The sequence below is a fragment of the Musca domestica genome, unplaced genomic scaffold (genome assembly GCF_030504385.1).
Source record: "Musca domestica strain aabys unplaced genomic scaffold, Musca_domestica.polishedcontigs.V.1.1 13, whole genome shotgun sequence".
Taxonomy (NCBI): domain Eukaryota; kingdom Metazoa; phylum Arthropoda; class Insecta; order Diptera; family Muscidae; genus Musca; species Musca domestica.
The window spans coordinates 7,498,216-7,525,142 of NW_026712172.1; the positions used below are offsets into that span (position 1 = coordinate 7,498,216).

The following is a 26,927-nucleotide window of genomic DNA, read 5'->3' on the forward strand; positions in this document are numbered from 1 at the left end:
AATGTAATACTTTAGTGCGTAAACAAACATATAGTTCGGACTATTAACGCGTGAACATGCCGGAAACAGCTGACCATGAGAAAAGTATTAACATGTTAAATTTAGTCCCCATACACGAAGGTTTTGTCCTTCGGATTTATTAATTGCATAGCAAATGCCAAGCGTTCAAGAAACTGCAATCTTTTGAAGTTTAGTGACATAATAATCGACCGTAATAATCGTATCCTCAGATCAAATTGTGTAGTGTTTCACTGTTAGTCTAATACCATTACAAAGCCAAAGGTCAATGGTTCTTAATAAAATCATATCTCTATCTGAAACGATTTCCATATAATTTGACAAAATTTACTTTTATTCCAAATTCCTTCACACCTTCCACATTTGACTATTTTTGGTAGCAAATTCTCTTTGCCCGAATTTCATTGAAATCGGACAAACACATTGCGTTGGGTGCATCAAATATGTAAAATCGGACGAAAATATATATGGAAGCTATATCCAAATCTGAACCGATTTCATTATAATTTGACAAATTTATTTTCTGATCAAATCCCGTCACAGATTCCAAATTTCATTGGAATCGAACATACATATCGTGTTTGGTGAATCAAACAAACGAAATCGATCGAACATATATATGAGAGCTTTATCAAAATCTGAACCGATTTCAGTATAATTTGGCAAACATATTTTTGTACCAAATCTAGTCACTTATGCCGAATTTCATTGGAATCCGACATACGTATCATGTTTGGTGCATCAAGTAAACGAAATCGGTCGAAAATATATATGGAAGCTATATCCAAATCTGAACCGACTTCATTATAATTTGACAAATTTATTTTCTGATCAAATCCCGTCACAGATTCCAAATTTCATTGGAATCGAACATACATATCGTGTTTGGTGAATCAAATAAACGAAATCGGTCGAAAATATATATGGGAGCTATATTCAAATCTGAACCGATTTCAATATAATTTAGCAAATGTATGTTGATTTTAAATTCCGTTACACATTCCAAATTTCATTGAAATTGGAAATACATAGCGTGTTTGGTGAATTAAATACATAAAATCGGCCGAATTTGTATATGGGAACTATATCCAAATCTGAACCGATTTCAATATAATTTGGCAAAAAAAAAAAAATAGGCAGATTCCACCACGCTTTCCAAATTTCATTGAAATGTGGAGTACACAGCGTGTATAATGCATCAAATACATGAGATTGACCGATAATTTATATGGGATCTATATCCAAATCTGAACCGATTTCAATATAATTTGCCAAATTTATTTTTTTTTTCAAATTTCGTTTCCAAAATACTCCAGACACAATAGGAGGAACCTCATTTTGAAACCATTCTTGGGTGGCATGCGCTTTGTGCGATGGTGCTGAATCCTGTTGGAATGTCCAAGGTCTGCGGCCAAAAATGATTGCCAGAATATTTTCGCGATAATAATACGAGCGAGGGGCGACCATCGGCTGTTATGGCGGCCCACACCATCACCATGGCCGGCGCTTGAGTTCAGGTGGCCAACCGAAGGTGCACATTTTCAGCTGACCTCTTGGCAAGTAAACACGATCATTTTGTTTGTTTACATACTGCTGGACAACGAACGAATGTTTTCTCATCGGAGACGGAGAAAAGCAAATTCGGCAGCTCACCACTTTCGGCCAAGCGAAGCAACTCTTTAGCTCTTTTGAGTCTATTTTCTTTCTGTTGCGGTGTAAGTTCTTGCACTTCTTGGAATTTCAATAGCTGTAGCTCAAGAACATTTTTCAATGTTTGGCGAATATGTTCAGCTCACGAACCATTTTTCGACCACTCTGACGCGCGTTTCGATCAAGTCGTTTCTTTACTTTTCGAACCATTTCTGCTGATGTTGTTGTTTTCTGCCGTCCACTTCCTTGACGTTAAGCTACGCTACCAGTTACACGGTCACAAGCGATGGTACGAGATACAAAGATTTATTCACATTTAAATGCTGGAGTGCTTTAACGACAGTCACATGTGGTTTTCCAGCCAAATATAAAGAAATCACACTATCACGCTTGAATTCCATAACGAATAATTTTTTACTGGAAAATTCTCGCCAAAATGCCTTTGTACGCTTGTTTATCACAACTATGGAAAATGAATAATTTAACATAATTTGCTTAACTTAACAATTGCGAGTAATTTATGGAATTAGGTAAATCGTTTATATTCCAATTTCAGCATTTTGTATAATCCTAGTTTTAATCAAATTGAAAGTCTAGAGAAAACTTATCTTTTCAATGCAGCTACGTATTTACATAAAATGAATACTATTGTTTGTTCTAAGTAATATTTATGTCGAAACATAGCCCTCCAACCTGTATATTGTAAAATTGTGATGCCTACTTATTTATAAACATAAATAGCAATATTTTTTGGAATAATTACAAGGAGATCCGCGAGCTTATCTATTCTTTTTATAAAACAGCAAAACCCATTTTGTTTCGATTGTTACAGGATCCTTTAGCTCGAACTGCCAAGCAAGAGGAATCTACAAACACCAGAGCTTTTGCTAGTACATTCTTAAAGTCGAATGCAAATTGGAGAGCCTTTGTGACGGCCTACGAGAAAGTTCCTCAATTGTGGGATCCAAAACTATTTCCAAAAAGGTTAAAGAGTGAGGAGCGAAACGCCTATTTGCAGCAAATAGCCACGGAGATAAACCAGGAAAGAAACTTGGAACTTGATACCACACTGGTTGGTCTTATAAGTGTCCGTGTGCGACGACATTTAAGAATCATTTTAAGTCGCATAAAAACGGCCCAAGATCGAAAAAAAGCCATAGCTGACAAAATGGTGCCAAAGTGGTATTTTGAGGCACTTGCGTTCCTCGAGCCGAGTATTAAACAAACATCAATGGAACATTATGACTCAAGGCTGAAGCACTTGAAAAAGAATCAAATTTTGCAAATTATAAAGATTTATAAGAAATTTCCAAATCTGTGGAATTCCAACTTGGCAGAGAATGTTTGCCACAACAAACGACAGGAAGATCGTGAGCAAATGACCGAAGTAATATACCATGAAATGGGTTTGAAGATAAATGAAACCTCTTTAAAAAAATACTTGGAGAATTTAAATAGTAACTTTACCAAGGAAAAGGGATATGCACTGGAAAACAAAGGAAGGAATCTGGACAAAGAACTTTTCTATTATGATCATATGCAATTTCTTAATGACCACGTTGGTCCATTTATTTGCAAATTTTGCGGTCGGAAACTCCAAAGTCCGCTGTACTTTAAGTTGCATCTTCATCAGTCGCATCATCGCGGCGGTCCATTGAAATGCCAAATATGTGATAAGGAATACGAGCAGGTGAATCCATACGTGGCCCATATTCGACGACATTTAAATGATTTACATGATGAATGCAAGGAATGTGGGAAACGATTTATACGACATGCCGATCTGCAAATGCATATGCGCACCCATACGGGAGCAAAGCCGTTTGTTTGTGAAGTGTGCGGTGCTTCGTTTTCGCAACGGCACTCTCTAACTACACACAGTCGTCGCCATGAACAGAAATTCATACACTTCTGTGATATTTGCTCAAAGGGATTTTATGAAAAATTCCATTTGACACGACACATGATCAAGCACTCCAACGTCCGCAATTATCCATGCAAGATATGCGGCAAAGCTTTTAAGACCAAGAGACACTCGGAAACGCACGAAACTACGCATGCCGATAACCGCCTTTATCCGTGTCCGACGTGTGGAAAGATGTTCAAAAATAATATTGGAGTCATACAACATTTGAGGACGCATCGCAAACAAATTGAGATAACATCGAACCCTTTTGAAAGCTAAAGATTTGCTGAGTTGCATTGTTGGAAATACGCATTAAATATATATTTTCAGAAGAACTAATCTAATATGGTTTGTATGTAGATGTTACTACAAATAAAAAAGTCATTGTGTGTCGAACGGATTCCTATCAGTAAAGAACAATAACTCAAATATGTTGTTTTATTGTCTATTCTGCTTTTTCATTGTTAAAAGCAGTTATAATTCTGGCTTTAATTTTTTTATCTGATTTTACATAATACAACCAAAGTTAATCCAATTTGGAGAAGTTAACGAATATTATAAGAATGTTATAATTTACAACTACTACATAAATATAATGCAACTTCCAAAAACGAAATTAGGTCAAATAAAATTAGCCTCCAACCAGCAGTTTTAACACACATATGAACCCAATGAATGAGGCTAATGTTCTTCAACGAATGTGCAAAATCATGTATATAAATTTCGTATCCCTTAGAAAAAATAAGGTGCAACCTATCATGAATGAACATCGATCATACACACTTTGGGGTCTCCTAAGTGATATAATTTATTATGTAGTATGTAATTCCCAGATTCCCTATTGCTACGCACATATCAACACACTTACGTTACTAATGAAAACCCTACTACTAAATAAAATTGATTATGGATTTCACATGTTTAGAAACAGCCCAAACTCATCGCTAAAATTCATTAAATCTGTATACCACGACTGCTTCAGATCCTGTTTATATGCCTTCCGTACAACACCAATTAAAATATTTTATGATATACAGGGTGGATAAAAAACTGCAATAAGTCAAACTCCATAATTTTTAGTATCAAATTTTAGAATAAGTTTAGATTTGTTCGATTTGGCACGAATTATGGCCTTCAAACGGCTAATGAAACCGTCACACTATGCCCGAATGTTGCTCTGCGGTATTTTGGATCATTCCCGACGAAGCGCTTGCTTGAGGTGATCAACACTTTTGTATTTTTAGTGCCAACCTTTCTTTCCAAAATACTCCAGACACAATAGTCCCAAGGATTGGTATACGGAGATTTTGGTGGCCGTTGTTCGCTGGAAATGAAGCTAGGAACCTCATTTTGTAACCATTCTTGGGCGGCGCGTGCTGAGTCCTGTTGCAATGTCCAAGATCTGCGGCCAAAATGTTTGCATTCCCAAGGTTTTAATACACCCTCCAGAATATTTTCGCGATAATAGTCGGCATTTATTCTGATGACACGGTCGATTAATACGAGCGGAGAACGACCATCGGCTGTTATGGCGGCCCACACCATCACCATGACCGGCGCTTGAGTTCTGGTGGCCAACCGAAGGTGCACATTTTCATTTTGAGAAATGAGAAAAACCAAATTCGGCAGTTCACCACTTTCGGCCAAGCGAAGCAACTCTTAGCTCTTTTGAATCTATTTTTTCTGTTGCGGTGTAAGTTCGTGCTCTTTTTGGAATTTCAATGGCTTTGCCCCGAGCTCATTTTTTCTTCCGTCCAGTTCCTTGACGTCGGGCTACGCAACAAGTATCACGGTAACGAGCGATGTTACGAGACACAAAAGATTTATTCACATTTAAATGCTGGAGTGCTCTAACGATAGCCACTTGTGGATTTCCAGCCAAATATAAAAAAATCACACTATCACGCTTGAATTCCAGCACGAATAACTGAATAAATTCTCACCAAAATGTTTTTGTACGTTTGTAAACAAAACGTGAGCTGTCACTGGAATAACTTTAACAGTTGTCGGACGAGTGGCTTAGTAATGACAGCAGTCTGAAGTTGGTTGCAGTTTTATCATCTCACCCTGTATGCACAACAATATCAATAGGATTTTTTTAATAATAAAGGACAACACCCCCAACGAGATATGTGTCTCACATTTTCAACAAGTAGTTACGCAACATGCCGATTGGTCAATACTCTTTACTGGTGCTTCCAAGAATGATTTTACAACCGCATATGCAGTTGTAAATAATGCTGAAAAGATACTTGCTTCCATGGTACAATGAAGAGAAGGTAGGTCAACTTTGAAAAAATTGCAAGTATAGAGGTCTACCTGTTTGGCTTGTAATGTCAGAATTAGTATCAAAACAATAAAAAATCAAACAACTTGTTGCATTTATTTTGAATAAATAATTGAAAACCGCGAAAACTGAATGAAAGGTCAACACTTCTTTTCAAAACCAGATTCTATATATCTCTAATGGATTATTTCGCTACAAATACTCTAGATTTTGTCGATGCATACGATGAAATAAACATTTTGAAAACATCCGAATTTGAATGTTTTCTGAACAATTTTTTTGTTATTGAAAAGAAAACACATACATAAACAAATAAAGATGACATATTAAGCCAAGAAAATAAAAAAATTGAAATCATATGGTATCATTGCCCTACCTCAGCTATGGGCAGCCTTGGACGAAAAAGTATAAACAAACCAACACGAACTCGCAATGAGAATAAGAATCAGTCGTCGATGAGACACCGACGAATGAAGACGTGTGTGGCTGTACGCATTGCTACCGTTGATGCACTTAGCGAAACAATAATTTCATTTGCATTATTTTATTTCAGCTTAACTACATGCCAGAATGCTACAATCATATTTTATGGTTAAAAATGCTTTTGATAATATTCAATGCATTTTATGTGGCAAAATAAAAAATATGACGTTTTGAGACGTCATTTTAACATTTTTTTTAATTTAAATATTAATATTTTTATTAAGTATTCCCTGCTTCAAAAGCCTTAAATCTCCATTTTTTATTTAACTACTTTTGTATCGATTATTTTTAAATTAATCAGTGAGTTGTTTTTTTTACATTTAATTTAATTTTTTTATTTATGTTTTAAGTTGAAATAAAATTAAATTTATATATTTTTATTTATACAAAACATAACATTTCCCCCTATAATATGCTAATACACTGTAATAATAATAATATCATTATGCATTAGTTGGCGCCAACAACTCATGAAATTTCTTTGAGTGGACGTTCACTCTCTCGCACCAATACACATTCATTTTTTGTTTTGAGCATCCCTGCCCTACCTTGATATCATTGTACCATGCTTGCTTCCATGGTACAATGATATCAAGGTAGGGCTATGATACCATATGATTTCAATTTTTTTATTTTCTTGGCTTAATATGTCATCTTTATTTGTTTATGTATGTGTTTTCTTTTCAATAACAAAAAAATTGTTCAGAAAACATTCAAATTCGGATGTTTTCAAAATGTTTATTTCATCGTATGCATCGACAAAATCTAGAGTTTTTGTAGCGAAATAATCCTTTAGAGATATATAGAACCTGGTTTTGAAAAGAAGTGTTGACCTTTCATTCAGTTTTCGCGGTTTTCAATTATTTATTCAAAATAAATGCAACAAGTTGTTTGATTTTGTTATTGTTTTGATACTATTTCTGACATTACAAGCCAAACAGGTAGACCTCTATACTTGCAATTTTTTCAAAGTTGACCTACCTTCTCTTCATTGTACCATGCTTGCTTCTAAAATTACAAATAACTACTATTCCATTTTTACCGTCGTAGTAGCAGGAGTTCTACTATAGCACAACAATATAAGGAAAAAACTGCGATTTTTACTGTCGGCTTATCTGGTATAAAATCAATACTGAATATATCAAATACTAAATGGGCTTGCATAGACTTACTTACTTACATTCAACAAGAATTAAATAAAACTTACTTGGTGGAACCCTGGACATATTGGTATATCTGGTAATGAACATGCCGACTCTGTTGCAAAGATTGCATAAAATTCTCCCATTTTTCTTTCAAACATTACAGAAAATATTGATCTCAACATAAACATTTTAGTCCACCTTCATGAACATCGCGTAGCCAACGTGAAAAGTTTTAAGCATCATAACCATATCGATGTTAACCCACAAAACCAAGCAGCAGAATAAAGGAATATAAAGATTTTTTCTTAAATCCATTACTCAATACTTTAATATTTATATATTAAAATCAATTTAATAAAAATCGCAATTCTCCATCACAACGACGTAACTTAAATACATACAGAACGTAAGAGTTATAAATTTTGAGAATGTATTGAACAACTAGAAATAGATTTGCAATTGCAATGACTTTTAAACAGAGACATCGACTATCTTAATTCTAACACGTCTTGACTTAAGAAGACTTAAAGAATGCCTTCGAGGCTGAAAAGCGTATGCGTCGCAGTAGAAAAATCAATGTCCTCCTTAAAATTAATTTTTGAGTCAACAATTTTTTTATTTTTTTAACCGAAAATCACTCATTTCCTTGTTTTACAAATAAATGTGTGTAGATATATGTAATGTGTGTAATAAGCAGTAGCTCTTGCAATTTTTTTTATAATTTTAATATACGTCACTCTTTGAAGATAAATGTATTAAGACTAGGTACATTTTCCCTATTATTTGTGGTTACTACACTTCCGTCTCATGACTTTATTTTCACTTGATACAGATTCTAGCTTGAATTGAATTTTTATCCGATTGTTACAGGATCCTCTAGCCCACACTCACAAAGAGGAAATTAAGAAAGCCCGTGCATTTGTTAGTAAATTCCTAGAATGTGACGATAATTGGAAAGCCTTTATGAGAGCATATGAAAAAGTACCACAACTATGGGACCCGAAACTATTTCCAAAAAAATTAAACAACGATGAACGTAATGCATATCTGCAGAAAATTGCAAACGAAATAAAAAGTGAACGAAACATAGAGCTTGATACAAACCTTGTTGGTCTTACAACAGTTCGTGTGCGACAACATTTCAGAATCAGAATAAACCGCTTTAAAACGGCCGAGGATCGTCACGATGCAATTGAGAACAAAATTGTGCCTAAATGGTATTTTGAGGCATACGCATTCTTAGAACTGACCCTGGAACAGCTATCTATCGTCAATTTTGATTCACAACGAAAGCATTTACGAAAAGAACAAATTTTGCAAATTATTCAAATATATCAAAGATTTCCAAATCTATGGAACACAAACTTGGCCGAAAATGTTTGTTTCAATAAACGACAGGAAGCACTTGGGGAAATGTCCCAAGTAATACGCCGTGAAATGGGCTTGACAATCAAAGAGACATCCTTAAGAAAATATTTGCAAAGTTTGCATGTCCATTTTGCCAAAGAGAAGAGCTTGCTGCTTGATAACCAAGACAAGAAGCCGGAAAGCGAGTTGTTATACTACGATCACATGAAATACCTGAATGATCACGTTGGTCCTCTTATGTGTGAGTTTTGTGGGCGGAAGCATAAAAGTCCGCTGTTTTTAAAGGTACATATCTATGAGTCGCACCACCGCGATGACCCATTAAGATGTCCAATATGCAGCAAGGAATATGAACACGTTCAGCCCTACGTGGCCCATGCTCGAAGACACATGGATGATTTGCAGGACGAATGTAAGGAATGTGGTAAGCGCTTCATAAGACTTGCCGATCTCCGAACACATATGCGTACCCATACCGGTGTTAGACCATTCTTTTGTGATGTATGCGGAGCATCGTTTACCAAACGTTATTCTCTGACTGAGCATAGCCGTCGCCACGAAAAAGTCTACAAATTTTTTTGTGACATTTGTTCAAAGGGATTCTATGAAAGAGCCAAAATGAACAGGCACAAGATTTGTCATTCGGATATACGCAAATATTGCTGCAGCATATGCGGCAAAGCTTTTAAGACGCGAAGACACACAAAAATACACGAATCCACTCATGCAGATTCGCGTGAGTTCCCATGTCCCCTGTGTGGAAAATTATTTAAAAATAAAATTGGAGTTACGCATCATCTGAGAACTCATCGTAAGAATATGGAGACCGTATTGAGTCCGTTTACAATGTAGGCGTTTTTGTTTGAAAAAAATGTCGAATAGTTTTTTAAATGTCTGTACAGAATTTTGTATAATAATGAGTATTTAGTAAAAAAATTAAATGTTAAAACTGTATTTCTTGTAAATAAATCACTGCATTAAAAAAAAAAACGTTTCGATAGCATGTAATGTTTTTTCGATTTTTAATTTTATTGAATGAAAGCAAAAAATGTCGGAAATAGCATTAAATTTTAGAACAAGTTTAGATTTGTTCGAATTGGTCACCTTTGGCACGAATTATGGCATTCAAATGGCCAATGAAACCGTCACACGCTGCCCGAATGATGCTCTGCGTTATCTTCGCTCATTCCCGGCGAAGCGCTTGCTTGAGGTGATCAACACCTTGGTATTTTTTAGTGCCAACCTTGCATTCCAAATATCCTCCAGACGGATTGGTATCCGGAGATTTTGGGCGTCATTGTGCACTGGAAATTAAGCGAGGAACCTCATTTTGTAACCATTCTTGGGTGGCGCGTGCTGAGTGCGATGGTGCTGAATCCTGTTGGAATGTCCAAGGTCTGCAGCCAAAATGTTTGCGTGACGAAGGCTTTAATACACCCTCCAGAATATTTTCGCGATAATATTCGGCATTTATTCTGATGCCACGGTCGATACATACGAGCGGAGAGCGACCATCGGCTGTTATGACCGGCGCTTGAGTTCTGGTAGCCAACCGAAGGTGCACATTTTCAGCTGACCTCTGGCAAGTAAACACGATCATTTTGTTTGTTTGCAAACTGCTAGATAACGAATATTTTGGCAGTTCACCACTTTCGGCCAAGCGAAGCAACTCTTTAGCTCTTTTGAGTCTATTTTCTTTCTGTTTGCGGTGTAAGTTCTTGCACATTTTGGAATTTCAGTTGCTTTACCCCGAGCTCATTTTTCAACATTTGCCGAATGGAATATTGCGATATGTTAAGCTCACGAGCCATTTTTCGAACCATTTCTGCTGATGTTGCTGTTTTCTTCCGTCCACTTCCTTTGCGTCAGGCTATGCTACCAGTATCACGGTAACGAGCGATGGTACGAGACACAAAAGATTTATTCTCATATAAATGCTGGAGTGCTCTAGTCAAATATAAATAAATCACACCATTACGCTTGAATTTCATCACAAATATTGAAACTTTATGACCATACATCTTTGACCAAAAATTCTGATCGTTGTTTTCCAGAGAGAGTGAGAAAGTATGGGACAACAGAGTAGAATTTCATAACTTCTTGATAAAACATATTTTTAATGAGTTATGTTTCTTATTTTCGATATGTTAGACTGTACCCAAATACCGTCGCATCAACCCATTTTTTACAGAAGAATTTTTTTTCTTTCGAAATGTAACAACAATATTTTGGCTCGCCATGTCCTGTACAATCTGCAAACGTCCAACAAAAAAATGCCGTTCTGGGCCCGTTGGCTAAACCAAACTAAAATATGCAAAAATTTGAGATTTAGGATCATATGCAGTCGTGGACAGGGGCGATATGCTAACATGTAACTGTCCTTTCTTGTCATGTCAATGTTTTGTCTTTTTATACCATCCACCAAAGTATGGAGGGCATATTAAGTTTGTCATTCCGTTTGTAACACCTCGAAATATACATTTTAGACCCCACAAAGTATATATATTCTTGATCAGCATAAAATTCTATGTCGATGTCCGTCCGTCCGTCAATCCGTCTTTCCGCCTGTGGAAATCACTGTAGCTTCCGAACGAAATGAAGTAGGTTGAAAATTTTACTCAAATGTATATTATGTCTGCAGGAATTTTGGGACAAGACAAAGTCAAAATATTGTCACCAGGTGTAAATACTGTTGTTACGATATCATAACAAATTATTCTCCAATGTTAAACGGATTTAACAGCAAATGCAATTTTTTAATTAATTGAAAAAGTCAATGGAATGCAATTGTTAGTCCAGATTATTGGTTTACAAAAAATGTTATTCGTAAAATTGCTCTGTAACTATGATTTTTATGCTAACATGTCACAGTTGTGAGCAGCGCCCCTATATATTTTTTCACATTAACTATTTTCCAATTATGCATTTTGTTCAGTCTTTACCATTTTAGGTCTTTGTTTGGTATTGAAAATGAGAAATGTAGGTCGACGTTTTGGTATAGCCCCCATAAAATGGTACTTCCCGATATTCGGTACTTTGATGATTTTAGCGACATTATTCACCGGAATTGTTTCAAATTTGGCATTTGAAGTTCGTAATGAATACTACAACTTAAGGCAGAAAATTGTCTTGGCAGGTCCACGTCTTCGTATAGCCTCCATATAACGGTACCTCCAGATATTCGGTAGTTTGATGAACAAGTAAAAAAGCAGTAAGTTCGGCCGGGCTGAACTTTGAATACCCTCCACCATTTGGAACGAATTTGGAAATTTAAAAAAAATAACATACGCTAAAATTCTGTTAAAATCTTAAAAATATCGAACATAGCAGTTATATTAGGGTCTATATGAAGACGAGGACCTGCATAGGAAACTCTTGTCATGGGCCATTAAAATATTCAAATACGAAACTTGAAAAAAAAAAAATCCAGTGAATAATCATCAAAATACCGATTATAAGGAGGTACTGATGTATGGGTCCTATAAGAAGGCCTGTACCTACATAGACAATTTTCTGTCACAGACTGTAGTGCCTATTACGAACTCTAAATACGTATTTTGAAACTACTCCGGTGAATAATGACGCTAAGATCATCAACATACCGAATATTCGGAGGTACCGTTATATGGAGGCTATACGAAGACGTGGACCTGCACAGGCAATTTTCTCTCTTAGGCTGTAGTATCCATTTCGAACTTCAAATACAAAATTTGAAACAATTCCGGTGAATAATGTCGCTAAAATCATCGAAATACTGAATACCGGGAGGTACCTTTATTTGGGGACGTTATACGAAGACGTGGGCCTGCATACCCAATTATTTGTCATGGGCAATAGTACCCATTACGCATTCTAGCTACGACATTTGAAACAACTCCCGTGAATAATGTCCCTAAAATCGTCAAAATATCGAATATCGGGGGCCCCGTTGTATGGGGGCTATACAATATCGTGGACATATATATAAAAAATTTTCTTCCAGAGGCTAAAATACTACGAAAAACTTCTTGTGTGGATTTTCAAACAATTTTATAAGAAAATGTGGCTAAAATCAACAAAATACCGAATAGCTTCCTACGTCTGATTTTTAGTTTAGGCAATCAAATTAATTTTAACCTGTTGCATATTCAGGGTCCCATACAATAAAACCATATTCGAATATAGGTCTAACAAGAGTCGTAAAAATATTCGAAAAAGAAATTCCTTGGCCCATCGTTGGTTGTTGTATGCGGATATTTTAAGAACACAGAAGTCTATTTGGGCTTTCGGTTGTATGTGGCCAAAGAAGGATTTAATTCATCCCACATTTATGGACACATCTATTATTTTCTCGCAACCCATACTTTGAGAAATAATGAGCTAAAGAATGGCTGTAAAACTTTTTTCTAGATTTTTAAAATTATTATTATCTCCATATTCTTGTATATTTTACCATTGGTTTAAAGGAGTTTAAAGATAATCTATTTCATATTTCATTGACTTGCAAGAAATTGCTATGCGAACGGTGTTCACCCTTAAATCTTTCCATTGAGTCCGCAACTTAGATTGTTATTTTTTTCTACACATTAAAAAATAGTTTAAATGTTAACTATTACCTACAGATATAGACTTCATCAGATAAGCATCTGGAAACAATCATGGTGTCTTCCATTCATTACTTACAGGATCCTCTAGAAAAAACTCTGCAGGGCACAAATAGTAACAACGATGTTTGCCATGCTGAAAAATCAATTGAAAAAACTTTTTCGGACTGTGGCGATGAGGTAACCAAAGTTTGCAGTTATTCTATAGTTCTTACCTTACCATTTTCAACATTTCAGTTGATGGGCGAACATAGTAAATCATTTGTCAAGGAGTTCTTAAAATGTGATCTTAACTATAAAGCAATTTTATTCGCTTATCAAAATCAACCTAGCCTTTGGAATCGAAATCTATTTCCAAACAAGTTAAACAACGATGAACGGAATTTATGTCTGAAAAACATTGCACTGGAATTGAAAACTGCACGAAACATTGAATTGGACACGAGCATGGTTGGTCACATCCTACTTCGAATACGACAGGAATATTAGGTGTGTCTGGTTACTTTCCCTGCAGGAATTGTCCAGCAACATCTTTCTGAGAGAGTAAGGTAGTTTTATTCTCTTTTGCAAGGAAATTGCGAAAAGTAAACAGACGGTATTCCTGCACAAGCTTGCAACTAATCAGCTGATTTGTCAAAACAAACCAATTTGTCCCCCTTTAAAAGAATTAAACGAAAGGAACCACCACCAATTTCACAAGTTTTATAAATAAAAAGGAAATTGGCAATAAAATAAAAGTATGAGCAATAAAAGGAAGATAGATTTGATGTGTTCCGCGGAATCCTTTAAACCAGTTGCTAATGGCATTTGTCTAAAAATGTTGGAAATAGTCTTTTATTTTCTTATAACATATTAATATTTATGTTTTTCACATTTTGTAAAGTTGTTCTCCAAAAACAATTAGTCTTGTTAATTCCAAAACAATATTTTCAAATTAAAAGCACAAAAAGAAATAAGTAAACAATAGAAAACATCTGATTGAATGTCGATGAATGAGAAGAAGAAGAGTTGCAAGAGATTGCAGGAAGAAATTTTTCCAGCAAGAATTTGCAAACTCTCACTGAAAGAACTGTCAAAATTTCTCTCTCCAACCGCTCTCTTTTGCAGAACTTTTGGGTTAACAGACGACTTCCAGTAACAATTTGTAACAATTGTTACAAACTTTAAGGTAACCAGACATACCTATTGTGTTAAGTTGCGACGTTACAAAACAATTGAGCAACGCAAGGCAGCGGAAAGAAACAAAATTGTACCTGGCTGGTATTTTAAGCAATTGGCATTTTTGCAGCCAATGATGGATCATTTTACAATAACCAAACTGGATTCACAGCGGACAAATCTGACAAAGGAGCAAATCATACAAATACTTGAGATATACAAGAACTTCCCAGTTCTATGGAATACTTCATTGGTTGAAAACGTTTGTTCCAACAAACGACAAGAGGCTCTCGAACGAATGTTGAAGCCAATTCACAAAGAAATGGGCTTAAAAATTAATGTTAGTATTTTGCAACAATATTTGGATAGTATTCATGCACATTTATCCAAAGAGAAGACCATGCTTCTCAAAAACAATAAGAATAATGAAAACATTTCCATGTACTATGATCACATGAAGTTTTTACACGATCATGTTGGGCCTTTTTGCTGTGGCATTTGTGGGCGAAGGAATAGAAGCCCACTTCATTTAAAGGTGCACATCTATCAGAAACATAATCGCAACGATCCGCTTCGATGTCCAATGTGTAACAAGATTTATCAGCAGATGGAACCCTATGTCGCACATGCCAGACGCCATATGAATGACTTACGGGTCGAATGCAAGGAATGTGGAATGTTCATAAGACATGCCGATCTGCGAGTACATATGTATACTCATACCGGAATAAAGTCATATTGTTGTGAAGTATGTGGTTCTGTATTTACCACAGCTTCAGCGTTAGTTGATCACAAACGTCGCCACGAAAAGCTGTATAAAGTATTTTGTGAAATTTGTTCGAAGGGATTTTACTACGATGAAAAGTTGAGAGAACATATGACCACACATACCAATATACGCAATTATGCATGCGGTATTTGTGGCAAGAAATTTAAAGCCAAAAAGACACTTAAGGCACACAAATCTACACATGAGGAAGGCCGTAACCATCCATGCCCACTGTGCGGAAAAATGTACAAGAATAAAATCGGCGTTTCCCAGCATTTGAGAACACATCGCTCAAATGTTGGCACAAAAACGAAATTGCAAAATAAAACAAAAGCTTAATTTTGTAATGAAAATTTATGTATATTTTTTTACATTAATTTTTTTTACTTTACTTTTTTACTTTAATTTATCAGCAAATTTGTCCTCTACTATACTCTATGGAGCATAATTAATGCTTTTAAACGGTTATTGACAAAATTGTTAGAAATAATACGTGCTAGAGTTGGTTTAAATATGTGTAACTAGTGGATTGGAGTACCAACTTCCAAGCTTTATCATCGTCCCATTTTAAACGTCCCAAGAGATAAGAATCTCGCATTTAACCCCTAACGGTTCTGTTATTATTTTAATGATAATAATACGCAAATGTTAACAAACTGTTATAAGTGAGATAACGTATAAATTAAAATTTCTGCTATTTAGGCAAATAACAAGCTTGTTCCTGGCATATGAAGTTTTTTGTTGAGTAATTCTACAAGTTTTTTTACTTACAACTAACTTACAAACTAAATAATCCTAACCCTGTGAATGCCGGAAGTTGGAGAAGAAAAATTGTCTCCCTCAATGTAGCAATCGATGATAAATAATTCGTATTTGATTGTCTGAACTGGTCGTCGGAATTCAAAAATGCCCACATCACGTTCCACACGAAATATTGATGATTTTGAATGAATGTTCTTAAAATATTAATAGAATATTCGAACACCTTGTGTACATATTCCTATCTATGAACTTACGAATCATGCTTTGTTCAAAAGTGTCAATTTTTTTTTTCATAACTGTTGAAGATGTTGTAAATTAAATTGGAACGAAGGAAGGGTATATTTCTTTTTATATAAGTGATTTGTAAATAAAGTTATATACACGGCATAACAATAAAGGTAAACTCATTTGCTAATTTTAATATAGCAACTCTTTTCTGACGAACTCGACCTTGTTATTGTACCCTCCACCTTGGAAAGGAGGGTATATTAACTTTGTCATTCCGTTTGTAACATCCCTAAATATTCGTTTTAGACCCCATAAAGTATAATCAGCATAAAATTCTAAGTCGATTTAACGATGTCCGTCTGTCCGTCTGTCTGTCTGTTGAAATCACGATACAGCCCACATTATTTGACGTAGAGCTCCAAAATTTAGCAGAGCTATTTGCATTGTGTCTAGGATGGTTGGTATTGAAAATGAGATATATCGGTCCACGTTCTGGTATAGTCCCCATATAACGGTACCTCCCGATATTCGGTATTTTGATGATTTATGCCACATTTTTTCACGGATTTGTCTGAAAATTGGTATTTGTGGGTCATAATGGGTTCCAGCTCCGGTGGCGAAAGATTGTAATTATAGGTCCACGTTTTGGTATAGCCCCCATATAACGGTACCTCCCCATAATCGACATTTTAATGGTTTTTGCCACATTTCTTCTAATGTTTCTTTTACCCTAAGGTGGAGGGTATTAAAAGTTTGGCCCGGCCGAACTTTATGTTTTTTTACTTCTTTTTTATTTATTTCATGCATTTACTTTGAGGCATCACAAATCGCTTACATTTGCCGAATGTATTCTGTAACCAAATTGATCTATATTTTGATATATTTATATTAATCTAATTAATAACAAGTAAAAAGGAAAAAATAAAATCCGTTAAAACTTCTGAAAAAATCTTAAAAGCCATTATAATATTCAAATGCGAAACTTAAACAAAAATCGGTGAATAATGTAGCTAAAATCACCAAAATACCGGTACAGGGAGGTACCGTTTTATGGGGGCTATACGAAGTACCTGCACAGATTTTCTATCATAGGCTGTAGTATCCATTACGAACTTCAAATACCAAATTTGAAATGATTCCGGTGAATAATGTCGCTAAAATCATCAAAATACCGAATATCGGGAGGTATCGTTATATGGGGCCGATACGAAGACGTGGAACAGACGGACGGAAATCGCTAAATCGACATAAACTTTTATGCTGATCAAGAATATATATACTTTGTGGGGTCTAAAATGTATATTTCGGGGTATTTCAAACGGAATGACAAACTTATACTTTATACCCTCCATACAATGGTGGAAAGTATAAAAGGCATGTACATCTTGTAGAGAAGACTTTTTATCATAATCAGCTACAGTACATGTTGATCAACGTCATTTAAAAATGTAAAAATGTATTGAGTTTTGGTTCAGTAGTGGGATTCTCTAAGTCATTTTTTGAGTCAACAACAAGAATCGGCAAATTTAAAACCCAAAATTTTGATATAAACAAGATAAAAAGCAGTAACTTCGGCCGGGCCGAGCTTTGAATACCCTCCACCATTTGAAAAAAATTGGACATTTTCAAAAAAATAAAACCCGTAAAAATACTAGAGTCTTAAAAATACCGAATATAGCCGTTATATTGGAGTCTATACGACGTGGACCTACATAGGCATTGTTGTCATAAGCCATTACCATAGACATTACCACAAATTTGAAATAAACGGTGAATAATGTAGCTAAAATCATCAAAATACCGAATATCGGGAGGTACCGTTGTATGGGGGCTATACGAAGACGTGGACCTGCACAACCAATTTTCTGTCTAAGGCTGTAGTATCCCTTTGGAACTTCAAATACCAAATTTGTGAGTGAATAATGTCGCTAAAATCATCAAAAGACCGAATATTGGGAGGTACCGTTATATGGCGGCTATATGAAAAAGTGGACCTACATGGCCCATTTACGAACTTAAGCTGCCTACTTGCAAAATAAACATGTGTGCAATATTTTAGCCTTCTATCTTGATTCGTTTAGAAGATCGCGTGATTGCAACAGACAAACGAACATCGCTTAATCGAAATAGAATTTTACGCTGATCAAGAATATATATACTTTGTTGGGTCTTACATGAGTATTTCGAGGAGTAACAAACGGAATGACAAAGTTAATATACCCTCCGTAGTATTGTGGAGGGTATAAAAAGAAATTAAAATTAACAACATTGGTATTTATCGGTAGGTATTAACGACTACTTTCATTTCGTTGGTGTCGTTCCGAAAAATTTTGTTAGTTGCCGAAGTTATATGTATTTTAATTTGACCGACTTTTGTCCGTAACTCGAAAATGAGTTAGGGAGATACAGATTGGTTCGGATAAAGCTTTAGCATCTATATAGTTTCATTTCACAAATATTTTGTATTGGGTTTATAATAGACAATATATCTAAGTTTAAAAAGTTGTAGTAAAATACCATCCTGACCTAAGACAATTTGTCTTTTGTAAACAACAGGAAAATAATAAATTGTCATAATTAGACTGTTTCAAACAAGTTTTTCGATATTGTGGTTAAAAAGAAAATGTTGATGGTTTTGTGACGATTAACGCGTTTAATCTGATGTATGTGAATTTCATTTATATTTAGCTTTTAAAATATGTTATGTGTCTGCGTTTCTTGCGTATTTTTCCTGTTCACTCAAAAGTACAGTAAATGAGTTGAGAAAGTTTAACTGAAAAAAATTGTTGTTGTAGCACAAACAGGTGTTTTTTAACAAACTATCGAGAACGTAGATACACTCATACATCCTATGTGATTCTAGAAAAAAAAAAAAACAATCAAATAGCTTTCAAAGGTTAGTATCAGCTCACACATATGGTAAATGCTCAGGATTCAAGCTGTTTACCAGTATTTGGTGAACACACGAAAAACATCAGATCTACAAACGTGTGGTGGGTATTTAATTTTGGCTAAAATTAACTAAATATTTATTTTATTAAAAGTTTATAAAAGACACATAAAAAAAAACAAAAATTATGTACACATTCCTATTGAGGCAATATTTTGGAATCTTTATTATGAACTAATTTCCAGTTCAAGTATATCATTTTTGCGGTGAATTTTTATGTGTTGAGCCAAACCAAGTTTGTTTTTGAAAGTTTTGTCACAGAACGGACAGACATGATTGCGGCCTTCCTCGTGTGTAAACTTATGCTGCAGCATAGTCTTCTTTGTCTTAAATCCTTTGCCGCATATATCACATTTAATGTCCCGTATGTCGGTGTGGGTTCGTACATGATTATTCAGCTGATCCTTCTTGTAGAAACCTTTCGAACACACAGGACAATGATGTAAATACTGTTTTTGATGTCGTCTTTTATGGGTTTTAAATGCCTGACTGTGTCGATATGAGGCTCCACAAATTTCACAGCAGTATGGTTTGGAGCCTGTGTGGCAGCGTAAATGAATTTCCAGATCGGCGGGCCTGGAGAACTTTTTGCCGCATTCTTTACATTCATAGCGCAAGTCATTCATATGTCTTCTAGCATGGGCCATGTAGGCATCTGTAGTTTTGTACTCCTTTTTGCATAGCGAACACGTTAGAGGTATTGTACCATCGTGTTCAGCCATGTGTACCTTCCAATTGAGAGGACTGAGGAATGAACGATTGCAATCTGTACACTTAAAAGGTCCAACATGATCTGTTAAAAATACCAGATGCTTGTACAAATCAAATCTCTCTTTTGTGGTGCGAAAGTTTGTTGTACTATTGCGCTTCTCCTTAGTGAAGAACGCATGAATTGTGTGTAAATAACGTTTGATGTTATTTATATTGACTTTAATGCCCATTTCGTTATCTATCATTTTCTGCATTTGTGATAGGGCTTCCGAACGTTTGTTAGTGCAGACATTTTCAATTAGTTCACAATTCCACAGAACTGGCAACCGTTTATATATTCCAAAGAGATGTATGATTTGTTCAATTTCCAGTGGCGGTTGGTTAGAATCTAAATTAAAAATGGAACAGTTCTCCATATAGGGCTGCAAGAAATCCATTTGCTCATAAAACCAAGACCGTGTATTTTTGGTTTTGCTGTTTTCGGCTCCAAACTCGTTTTCTCGCTTCAAGCGTTCTCTGTAGTCATGTCTTAGGCGTGCTATAACCGCAGCAACTTCCTTAGTCGTCATATAAACATTTATTCTGTCTTTGACTTCATCGGCAATTTTCTGTAGACATTTCGGGCGTTCTTTGGCGCGTACATCAGGAGGATTGTTGCTGTTCCACAAGTATGGTTGTTTCTTGTAGGCAGCGATTATTGTGGTCACATTCAGTTTAATACCCATAAAATTTCGTACAAACATTGATGTTTTACTGTCTTCACCATCATCGGTACACTATGAAAGAAGGGTGCTGAATTAAAAATTATCATATGATTATGTATGATATCTACTTCATCTCCAGACTCCCCCAACTCAAGCAAACACTCTTCCTCGGCCTGATTTTCATCAGATCCCTTTTCTAATTCATCTTCATCATCTGGTTCATCCTTGGAGCTATTAAGATGTTCGATCTTCTCATCAAGATACTCTTCTGCGATATCAATTACAGATATGGAGTCCTGAAAATGGACAGTACTTAGTATTTTACTATTTATACAGATGAAATGTAAGAGTATTCATACCATATCTTCTGGTTCCAATTCGGATAATATTTCATATTTGACAGTGACCTTTTCCTCCACATTAGAGCCATCGTTTACTTCGCCATCAAACATATCATCAATCAATGCTGAAACTGAGGATTTTTCATCGAGCTCCGCAATGTTTTGTTGATAGTGGCCTAAACAATGCTCTATTAACATGTCCATATCCGTATAACAGTCCTCACATTCTATACACTTAAGTATGTACTGGTCCTTGTAATCCAACGATGGTGACAACAGAATTTCTCCGCATTTTATATATTCCATATAGTCACACATATTAATTTTTCCGATCCTGCACAATATGAAACATGTAATGTTTGCTCTCCCTGAGCTTCCCACAATTGATTTGTTTTGTTTTAAAGAGTGTTGCCACACTCACAGGGTCTGACCAGATGGCAAATATGGTTTTATAACATAGCTGTGTTCCATTTTCAACATGCAAAAAAATATGTGTTCTTGTGCATTGGTGTATTTAACAAGATGTAATTGACAATCATATAGTTTTTAACTTTTTTCATTTTTGATTGCGAAGTTATTCACCTTGAAAATAAATAGCTATTTGTTTTAATGAATTCCAAAAATAAAGCAGAGGACGCTTATTATTTATAAATAGAAACTCAGGGTTTACCATGGTAGAAGAATATAGGTAGATGCGTCGACACAGCTGCTTGGACAATGAACTGTCAAACCAATTTTAGAATTGAAAATGTTGAATGAAAAATTATTTAAATTTGTAAAAATTGTTGAAAAACACGAATTATAATACCCTCCGAATGACGTAGTATATGAAAGTATATGAAAATCTACTTATATTTGAAAAAACATTTAATTTTTTTTGACATATCAATGCTCCCAAGCGTTGATGCATCTACCTGTATTCTTCTGCCATGGGGTTTACATTGCAGAACAATTAATCAATGCTACAATTCCTCTCAATGCATAGTTATCAGCTGCAAGCACAAATATTGTAGCACTTCAAGGAGTCACTGGGAAATCGTATAAAAGTAATTTCCCTCTCAAATTGAAAATGTTGCATATTCATAATAAGTTCAAAAATGGTTTATAGTCGGAATTACGATATAAAAGTATTTTTAATACATTTATTTTTGCAAGTTACGCAGAATAATTTTGACAGTTAATGGCAACAACATAGGTTTTTGTTTTGAAAACAATAGACGCTTTGTTAATGTTGACAGGTTTTAACTTTGCATTTACAGCCTGTTTTTCTGTTTGCTTTCACTCGATTCGTTCGTATTCAAAAGTATTCTTTTTAATTTCCATTTTAGTCCATTTCCGAAAAGCTTTGATATGTCAGTGTTTTCATAACCATTATTTTGAAGATTTCGATTTAATTTTATTCGGAGTTGTGCTGCAAATAAAATCAAAATTTAAAAAAAGAATAAAACAATGTCAATAAGACATTTGAAAAATATGGTCCTGCAAGATGCGCCTGCAAAATGTTATTATGTTAAAACAGTTTATATGTTAATTTTCTATTATCACTTACAATTTCAGCGTGATTCTGTAACAAAACGCCAATTGTTTTTTGCCTATCGTTTTTTTCTGTTTGTATGTCACTGACATAAAAAGCGTTGGCTTCAAAAAACCCAAATATTTTTTTCAGTCGACAAATTTGCCAACTATTGGCAAAAATATAGTTAAAAAACAGACTGTTAGTTTTTTGCAAGAAATTAAAAATTATTATACTATAACCAATTTACACGGTAGAATCAAGGAATCAAAAAATATTCATTTGACAACATCTCATTGTCAAAATTGGTATTTTTAAATCCATTGTACAAACTCAAATCAGAGATGGAAACCTGTTTTTTATGTAGTGAAATGTGACAAGGTAAATTACAGAGAATTATTTATTAGAAATGACTTTACCTTCTTAATTTTATCATACCAATTTATCTTTTATGATATCGAAAAAAAAACTAAACTAACTAAACTAACAAAACTAGTATATTCTTGCTGGTGTTCTGGAACGAAACAAATATTATACACATGGTACAATAAGGAGGTAGAACAGCTTCATAAAACTACAGAAATACAGCCCTGAGGCTATGCTTGCTTTCTGTCAGAATTGTTCACATTTATAGGCATCAAGTTATTTTTATTTATTTGGTATTTTTTGTTCATTTCTAAAATGAGTCAAATAGCGCGAAAGATAAATGAAATGCTTGGCTGTTTTCTCAGAAATATGATCCTAGGTGTTCAATCTTTCATTTCCATGGCAAATCTAGTTAATGTTATTAATGTGCGCTCCGCAGTTTAAGTTTCTTCCAATCATTGATGTTGAAATATTCTGTTTTTATTTTTCAAAACAACAAATACATACACAAAATTGTCAGAAGTCGGGGATACTTAGAAATTGTAATCAGCTGGGAGCTCTACCTTGCCTTTTTTTTGTACCATGATTATACACACGCAAGTGCTCTGTTCCAGAACTGCAAGAATATATTATTTTTCTCTTATGATATCGACAAAAATGGCAAAACTTGTCTATTCTTGCAGGTTCTGGAGCAGTGCACAGAAATTTGGTTAATACCTTTCAAAACCATGTAAACGAATAAAACCGTTCATACGGAACAGTTCATAATTATCGGTTTTTGCGGAAATTCTAACTTGAATGGAAAAAGGACAAACATTGTTGTTCACCTAGAAAAAGTTGAAAAGTAAATTTTTAATCGTTAAGCGAGTAGACAATGAACCACGTGCCATACGTACTAAGTATTAGAGTTTTGTCGCTGTTTTGAAAAGTCGTCCAAAAAAACCAAACTGGCAACGCTGTTAAGTGTAATAACTCAGTTCTTTTTCGAACCGCATAACTCTTCTATTTATTGTTCTTCTTCTAAATGTTTATTTGTTTTTGTTTTGATTTTAACCTTTATCGTTCTTACAGTTTTCTGTTTGTTTCTTATTTATACGACGACGGTATCTGGCAGCAGCAAACTTTTGGATTTTTGTAATCTGGTTGGATTGCATCCTTATCTAAGAATTACAAGCTTTATTTTCCATCCTTCAATGAGAATTTATCAATGAATAATGGAGGAATATATTGAATATATTCTTTGTGGAGAAATATTAGTAGCACCTGCGATAGATTCGAAAGATCAATACTGCCTGAAATGCAACGAATGCAGTGAATACTATTCAACATTGGACGAGTTTATTGCCCATCATCAATCGGACCACAGTGTTGATGATCTGGAAAATATTTCATCATCACCTGCTTCAGAAGTGGAATGCAATGAGGAATATTTAGAAATATATTCACCGCTATCCGTCAAGGCGGAGCATTCGAATGATGGCTGTGAAGTAGCACCTCCACTGTCTCCAACAAGCTACAGCGAAACACAAACACACGATAAAAATATGGATGATGGCAGTACAAAATCTGAAATTGATGACGAGGAAGGGTTTAAAGGATTTGAAAGCGAAGGTATGGCCGGAGATGATGAGACGGTAAGTCAAACGATATATTAGAAAATTATTCATAATATAAAAAATTGGCATTTCAGGACCCTTTAGATCAACCACAGTGTGAGCGAACAGAAGATCCTATTAATGATGAAGACAACGATAACGCATGTTTTGAATCAGAAGCTGAGGTAATTATTTACTAGATAACTACAATATGGACAATATAGTCTTAAACGACTTGAAATTACTTAGAATCTTTGAGAATATTGGTCATAAGTTTTATTCTGAAATGAACTTCTTTCAATTTCTAACATTATTTGATGTTTTAAGCCTTAAATTTTTATGTAACAATTGTTGTTATAGCAGGACTACTAAAAATGGTAATATTCATTGTCTCTCAGGATAGTTTCCAACTTCCGTGGTTACGATACCGTAGTATTTTTTAAAGAATCTATTTCTATATCTCTGTCTTCAAAATGGTTTCGAAGTTTTTGTGATCAAAATGGCTAAAAATTATAACAGTTATAATCTATCAGATCTATTATTCTTGTTAAACTTTAAGGATAGTGAACCTTTTATTACTTCTCTCTTTTTTTGATTACAGTGGGAACCAGAGGACAACAAAACTAAGGTGTTCGTGAGTCAATTCTTGAAATGTGAAAAAAATTTCCTAACATTTATAGAGGCCTACAAAAAGCAACCTCGTCTATGGAATTGGAAGCAATATCCGTCAAAGCTTAACTCTAGTAAAGAGCGTGAAAAATATTGGTCGCAAATTGCCGCAGAAATCCGAAATAATTTAAACATTGAGATTACCTGCAAGTACGTATCAGCAGTAATAAGACGAATTCGAAATGGTTATGCCATTAAGTTGAATCGCCTCAAGTCATATGAGCAGCGTGGTGGAACACTTAAAAGCAGGAATATTCCTCAGTGGTACTTTAACAAGATGCAATTTCTAGAACCATTTCTGAACAATTATTCCATTGTAGAAATTGGAGTACAACGGCAACCATTGGAGACAGAAGAAATTATACAAATTCTAGAGATTTATAAAAGATTTCCACACTTGTGGAACACAAATCTCGTAGAAAATGTCTGCACAAATAAACGCGACGAAGCTCTAAGTCAAATGATCGAGGCCTTACAGTCAGAATTATCATTGCAGGTGGATGATGTAGCCCTCAAGAAGTATTTGTACTGCATCCATGGCCACTTTACCACCGAGAAGGCCAAAATGCTGCACAAGAAAACATCGCCCAAAGACATATCGATATATTACGAGCATATGTTGTTTTTAGATGAGCATGTTGGCCCCTTCTATTGTTCGGAGTGTGGCAAAAAACATAAGAATCCTCTGCAGTTAAAAGTACATGAATCTCTGTCACATGGTCTGGAACCTTTAAAGTGTCCTCTCTGTGTCAAAACCTATACCAATGTTCAGGCTTATACATTTCATGCCCGACGACATATGAACGATACCAGTGAAGTGTGTAGAGTTTGTGGGAAAACATTTATAAAAGTTGTAGATCTTACAGCCCACATGCGTGGACACAATGGCATTAAGCCATATTTCTGTGAAATATGTGGCTCTTCGTTTACTATGCCATCGTCATTGACCGAACACAAGAAGCGACACAGTGCCCAAAATAAAGAACATTGTTCAATTTGTTCCAAGGCGTTCTTTAGCAAACGAAGATTAAATATGCATCTGTTAACACATTCAAATTCGAGAAGTTTCGTTTGCAACATCTGTGGAAAGGCCTTTAAAACTAAAAAAACAATGCGAGCCCACGAAACAATACATGAAGATAGCCGCAATCATCCATGTACACTTTGCGGTAAAATGTTTAAAAATAGAATTGGTGTTACGCAGCATTTGAGAACGCACCGAAATAATGCCGATACAGCATCAAATCCTTTTATTGGTAGTTGAATGGAGAATAAGAACAATATATGTTATTTATGTCTTTTTAAATCAAATAAGATATAAGTACATATGAAGTCCTGGTTTTTGTATGACGAATGTGAAAGACAAACTCCATTCCAAATTGGGCTTAAGTGAAAAAAAAAAACAAATACATAAAACTTATGGTGTTGGTGGTGATGGTGTTTTTCTGCAGTTTTACTTTCGTATCGTCATACAAAAACCAGTCCCCATTAGTTTATAACTAAACCTTTTTTGTACTACAATTATAATAAACTTTAAATGTTAATAAATAATAATAGTCGAACGATAGGGTTATTTGACAATCATATGGTTTTAAACTTGTCAAATCCAATCAAATGTTGCTCTTGTTAATTTAAATTTAAATTTTTTGTGATATATTAATATTTTGCTTTTGAGTTGTTGGGAGCTGTTGTTGTTGTTGTAGCAGCTCATACATCTGTGT

The 26,927-nt window shown here is 34.9% G+C and overlaps 3 protein-coding genes across 3 annotated transcripts in view; 2 read left to right on the plus strand and 1 right to left on the minus strand.

Moving 5' to 3' along the window:
* LOC101893369 (uncharacterized) overlaps positions 1–26,707 on the plus strand; it is a 42,234-nt gene extending 15,527 nt beyond the window's left edge. Inside the window, exons 2-8 of the mRNA XM_020037065.2 lie at positions 8,360–9,706; positions 13,522–13,620; positions 13,678–13,890; positions 14,609–15,664; positions 24,163–24,576; positions 24,633–24,722; positions 25,139–26,707. Coding sequence (XP_019892624.2) covers positions 8,360–9,706; positions 13,522–13,620; positions 13,678–13,890; positions 14,609–15,664; positions 24,163–24,576; positions 24,633–24,722; positions 25,139–26,470 — 4,551 coding nt within the window. The 3' untranslated portion in view covers positions 26,471–26,707. The remainder of the gene's footprint in view (positions 1–8,359; positions 9,707–13,521; positions 13,621–13,677; positions 13,891–14,608; positions 15,665–24,162; positions 24,577–24,632; positions 24,723–25,138) is intronic.
* LOC131800834 (zinc finger protein 676-like) lies at positions 13,927–15,710 on the plus strand. The gene has a single exon (XM_059118596.1). It carries the CDS (start codon positions 14,732–14,734, stop codon positions 15,704–15,706), a length of 975 nt encoding a protein of 324 aa, XP_058974579.1. The 5' UTR covers positions 13,927–14,731; the 3' UTR covers positions 15,707–15,710.
* On the minus strand, positions 19,397–21,479 carry LOC101893704 (zinc finger protein 722). Its single transcript, XM_005184447.4, has 3 exons — positions 21,082–21,479; positions 20,851–21,018; positions 19,397–20,794 (listed from the first exon to the last, which is right to left on the minus strand). Exons 1-3 carry the CDS (start codon positions 21,379–21,381, stop codon positions 19,475–19,477), a joined length of 1,788 nt encoding a protein of 595 aa, XP_005184504.1. The 5' UTR covers positions 21,382–21,479; the 3' UTR covers positions 19,397–19,474.
* Positions 26,708–26,927: the final 220 nt, after the last annotated feature.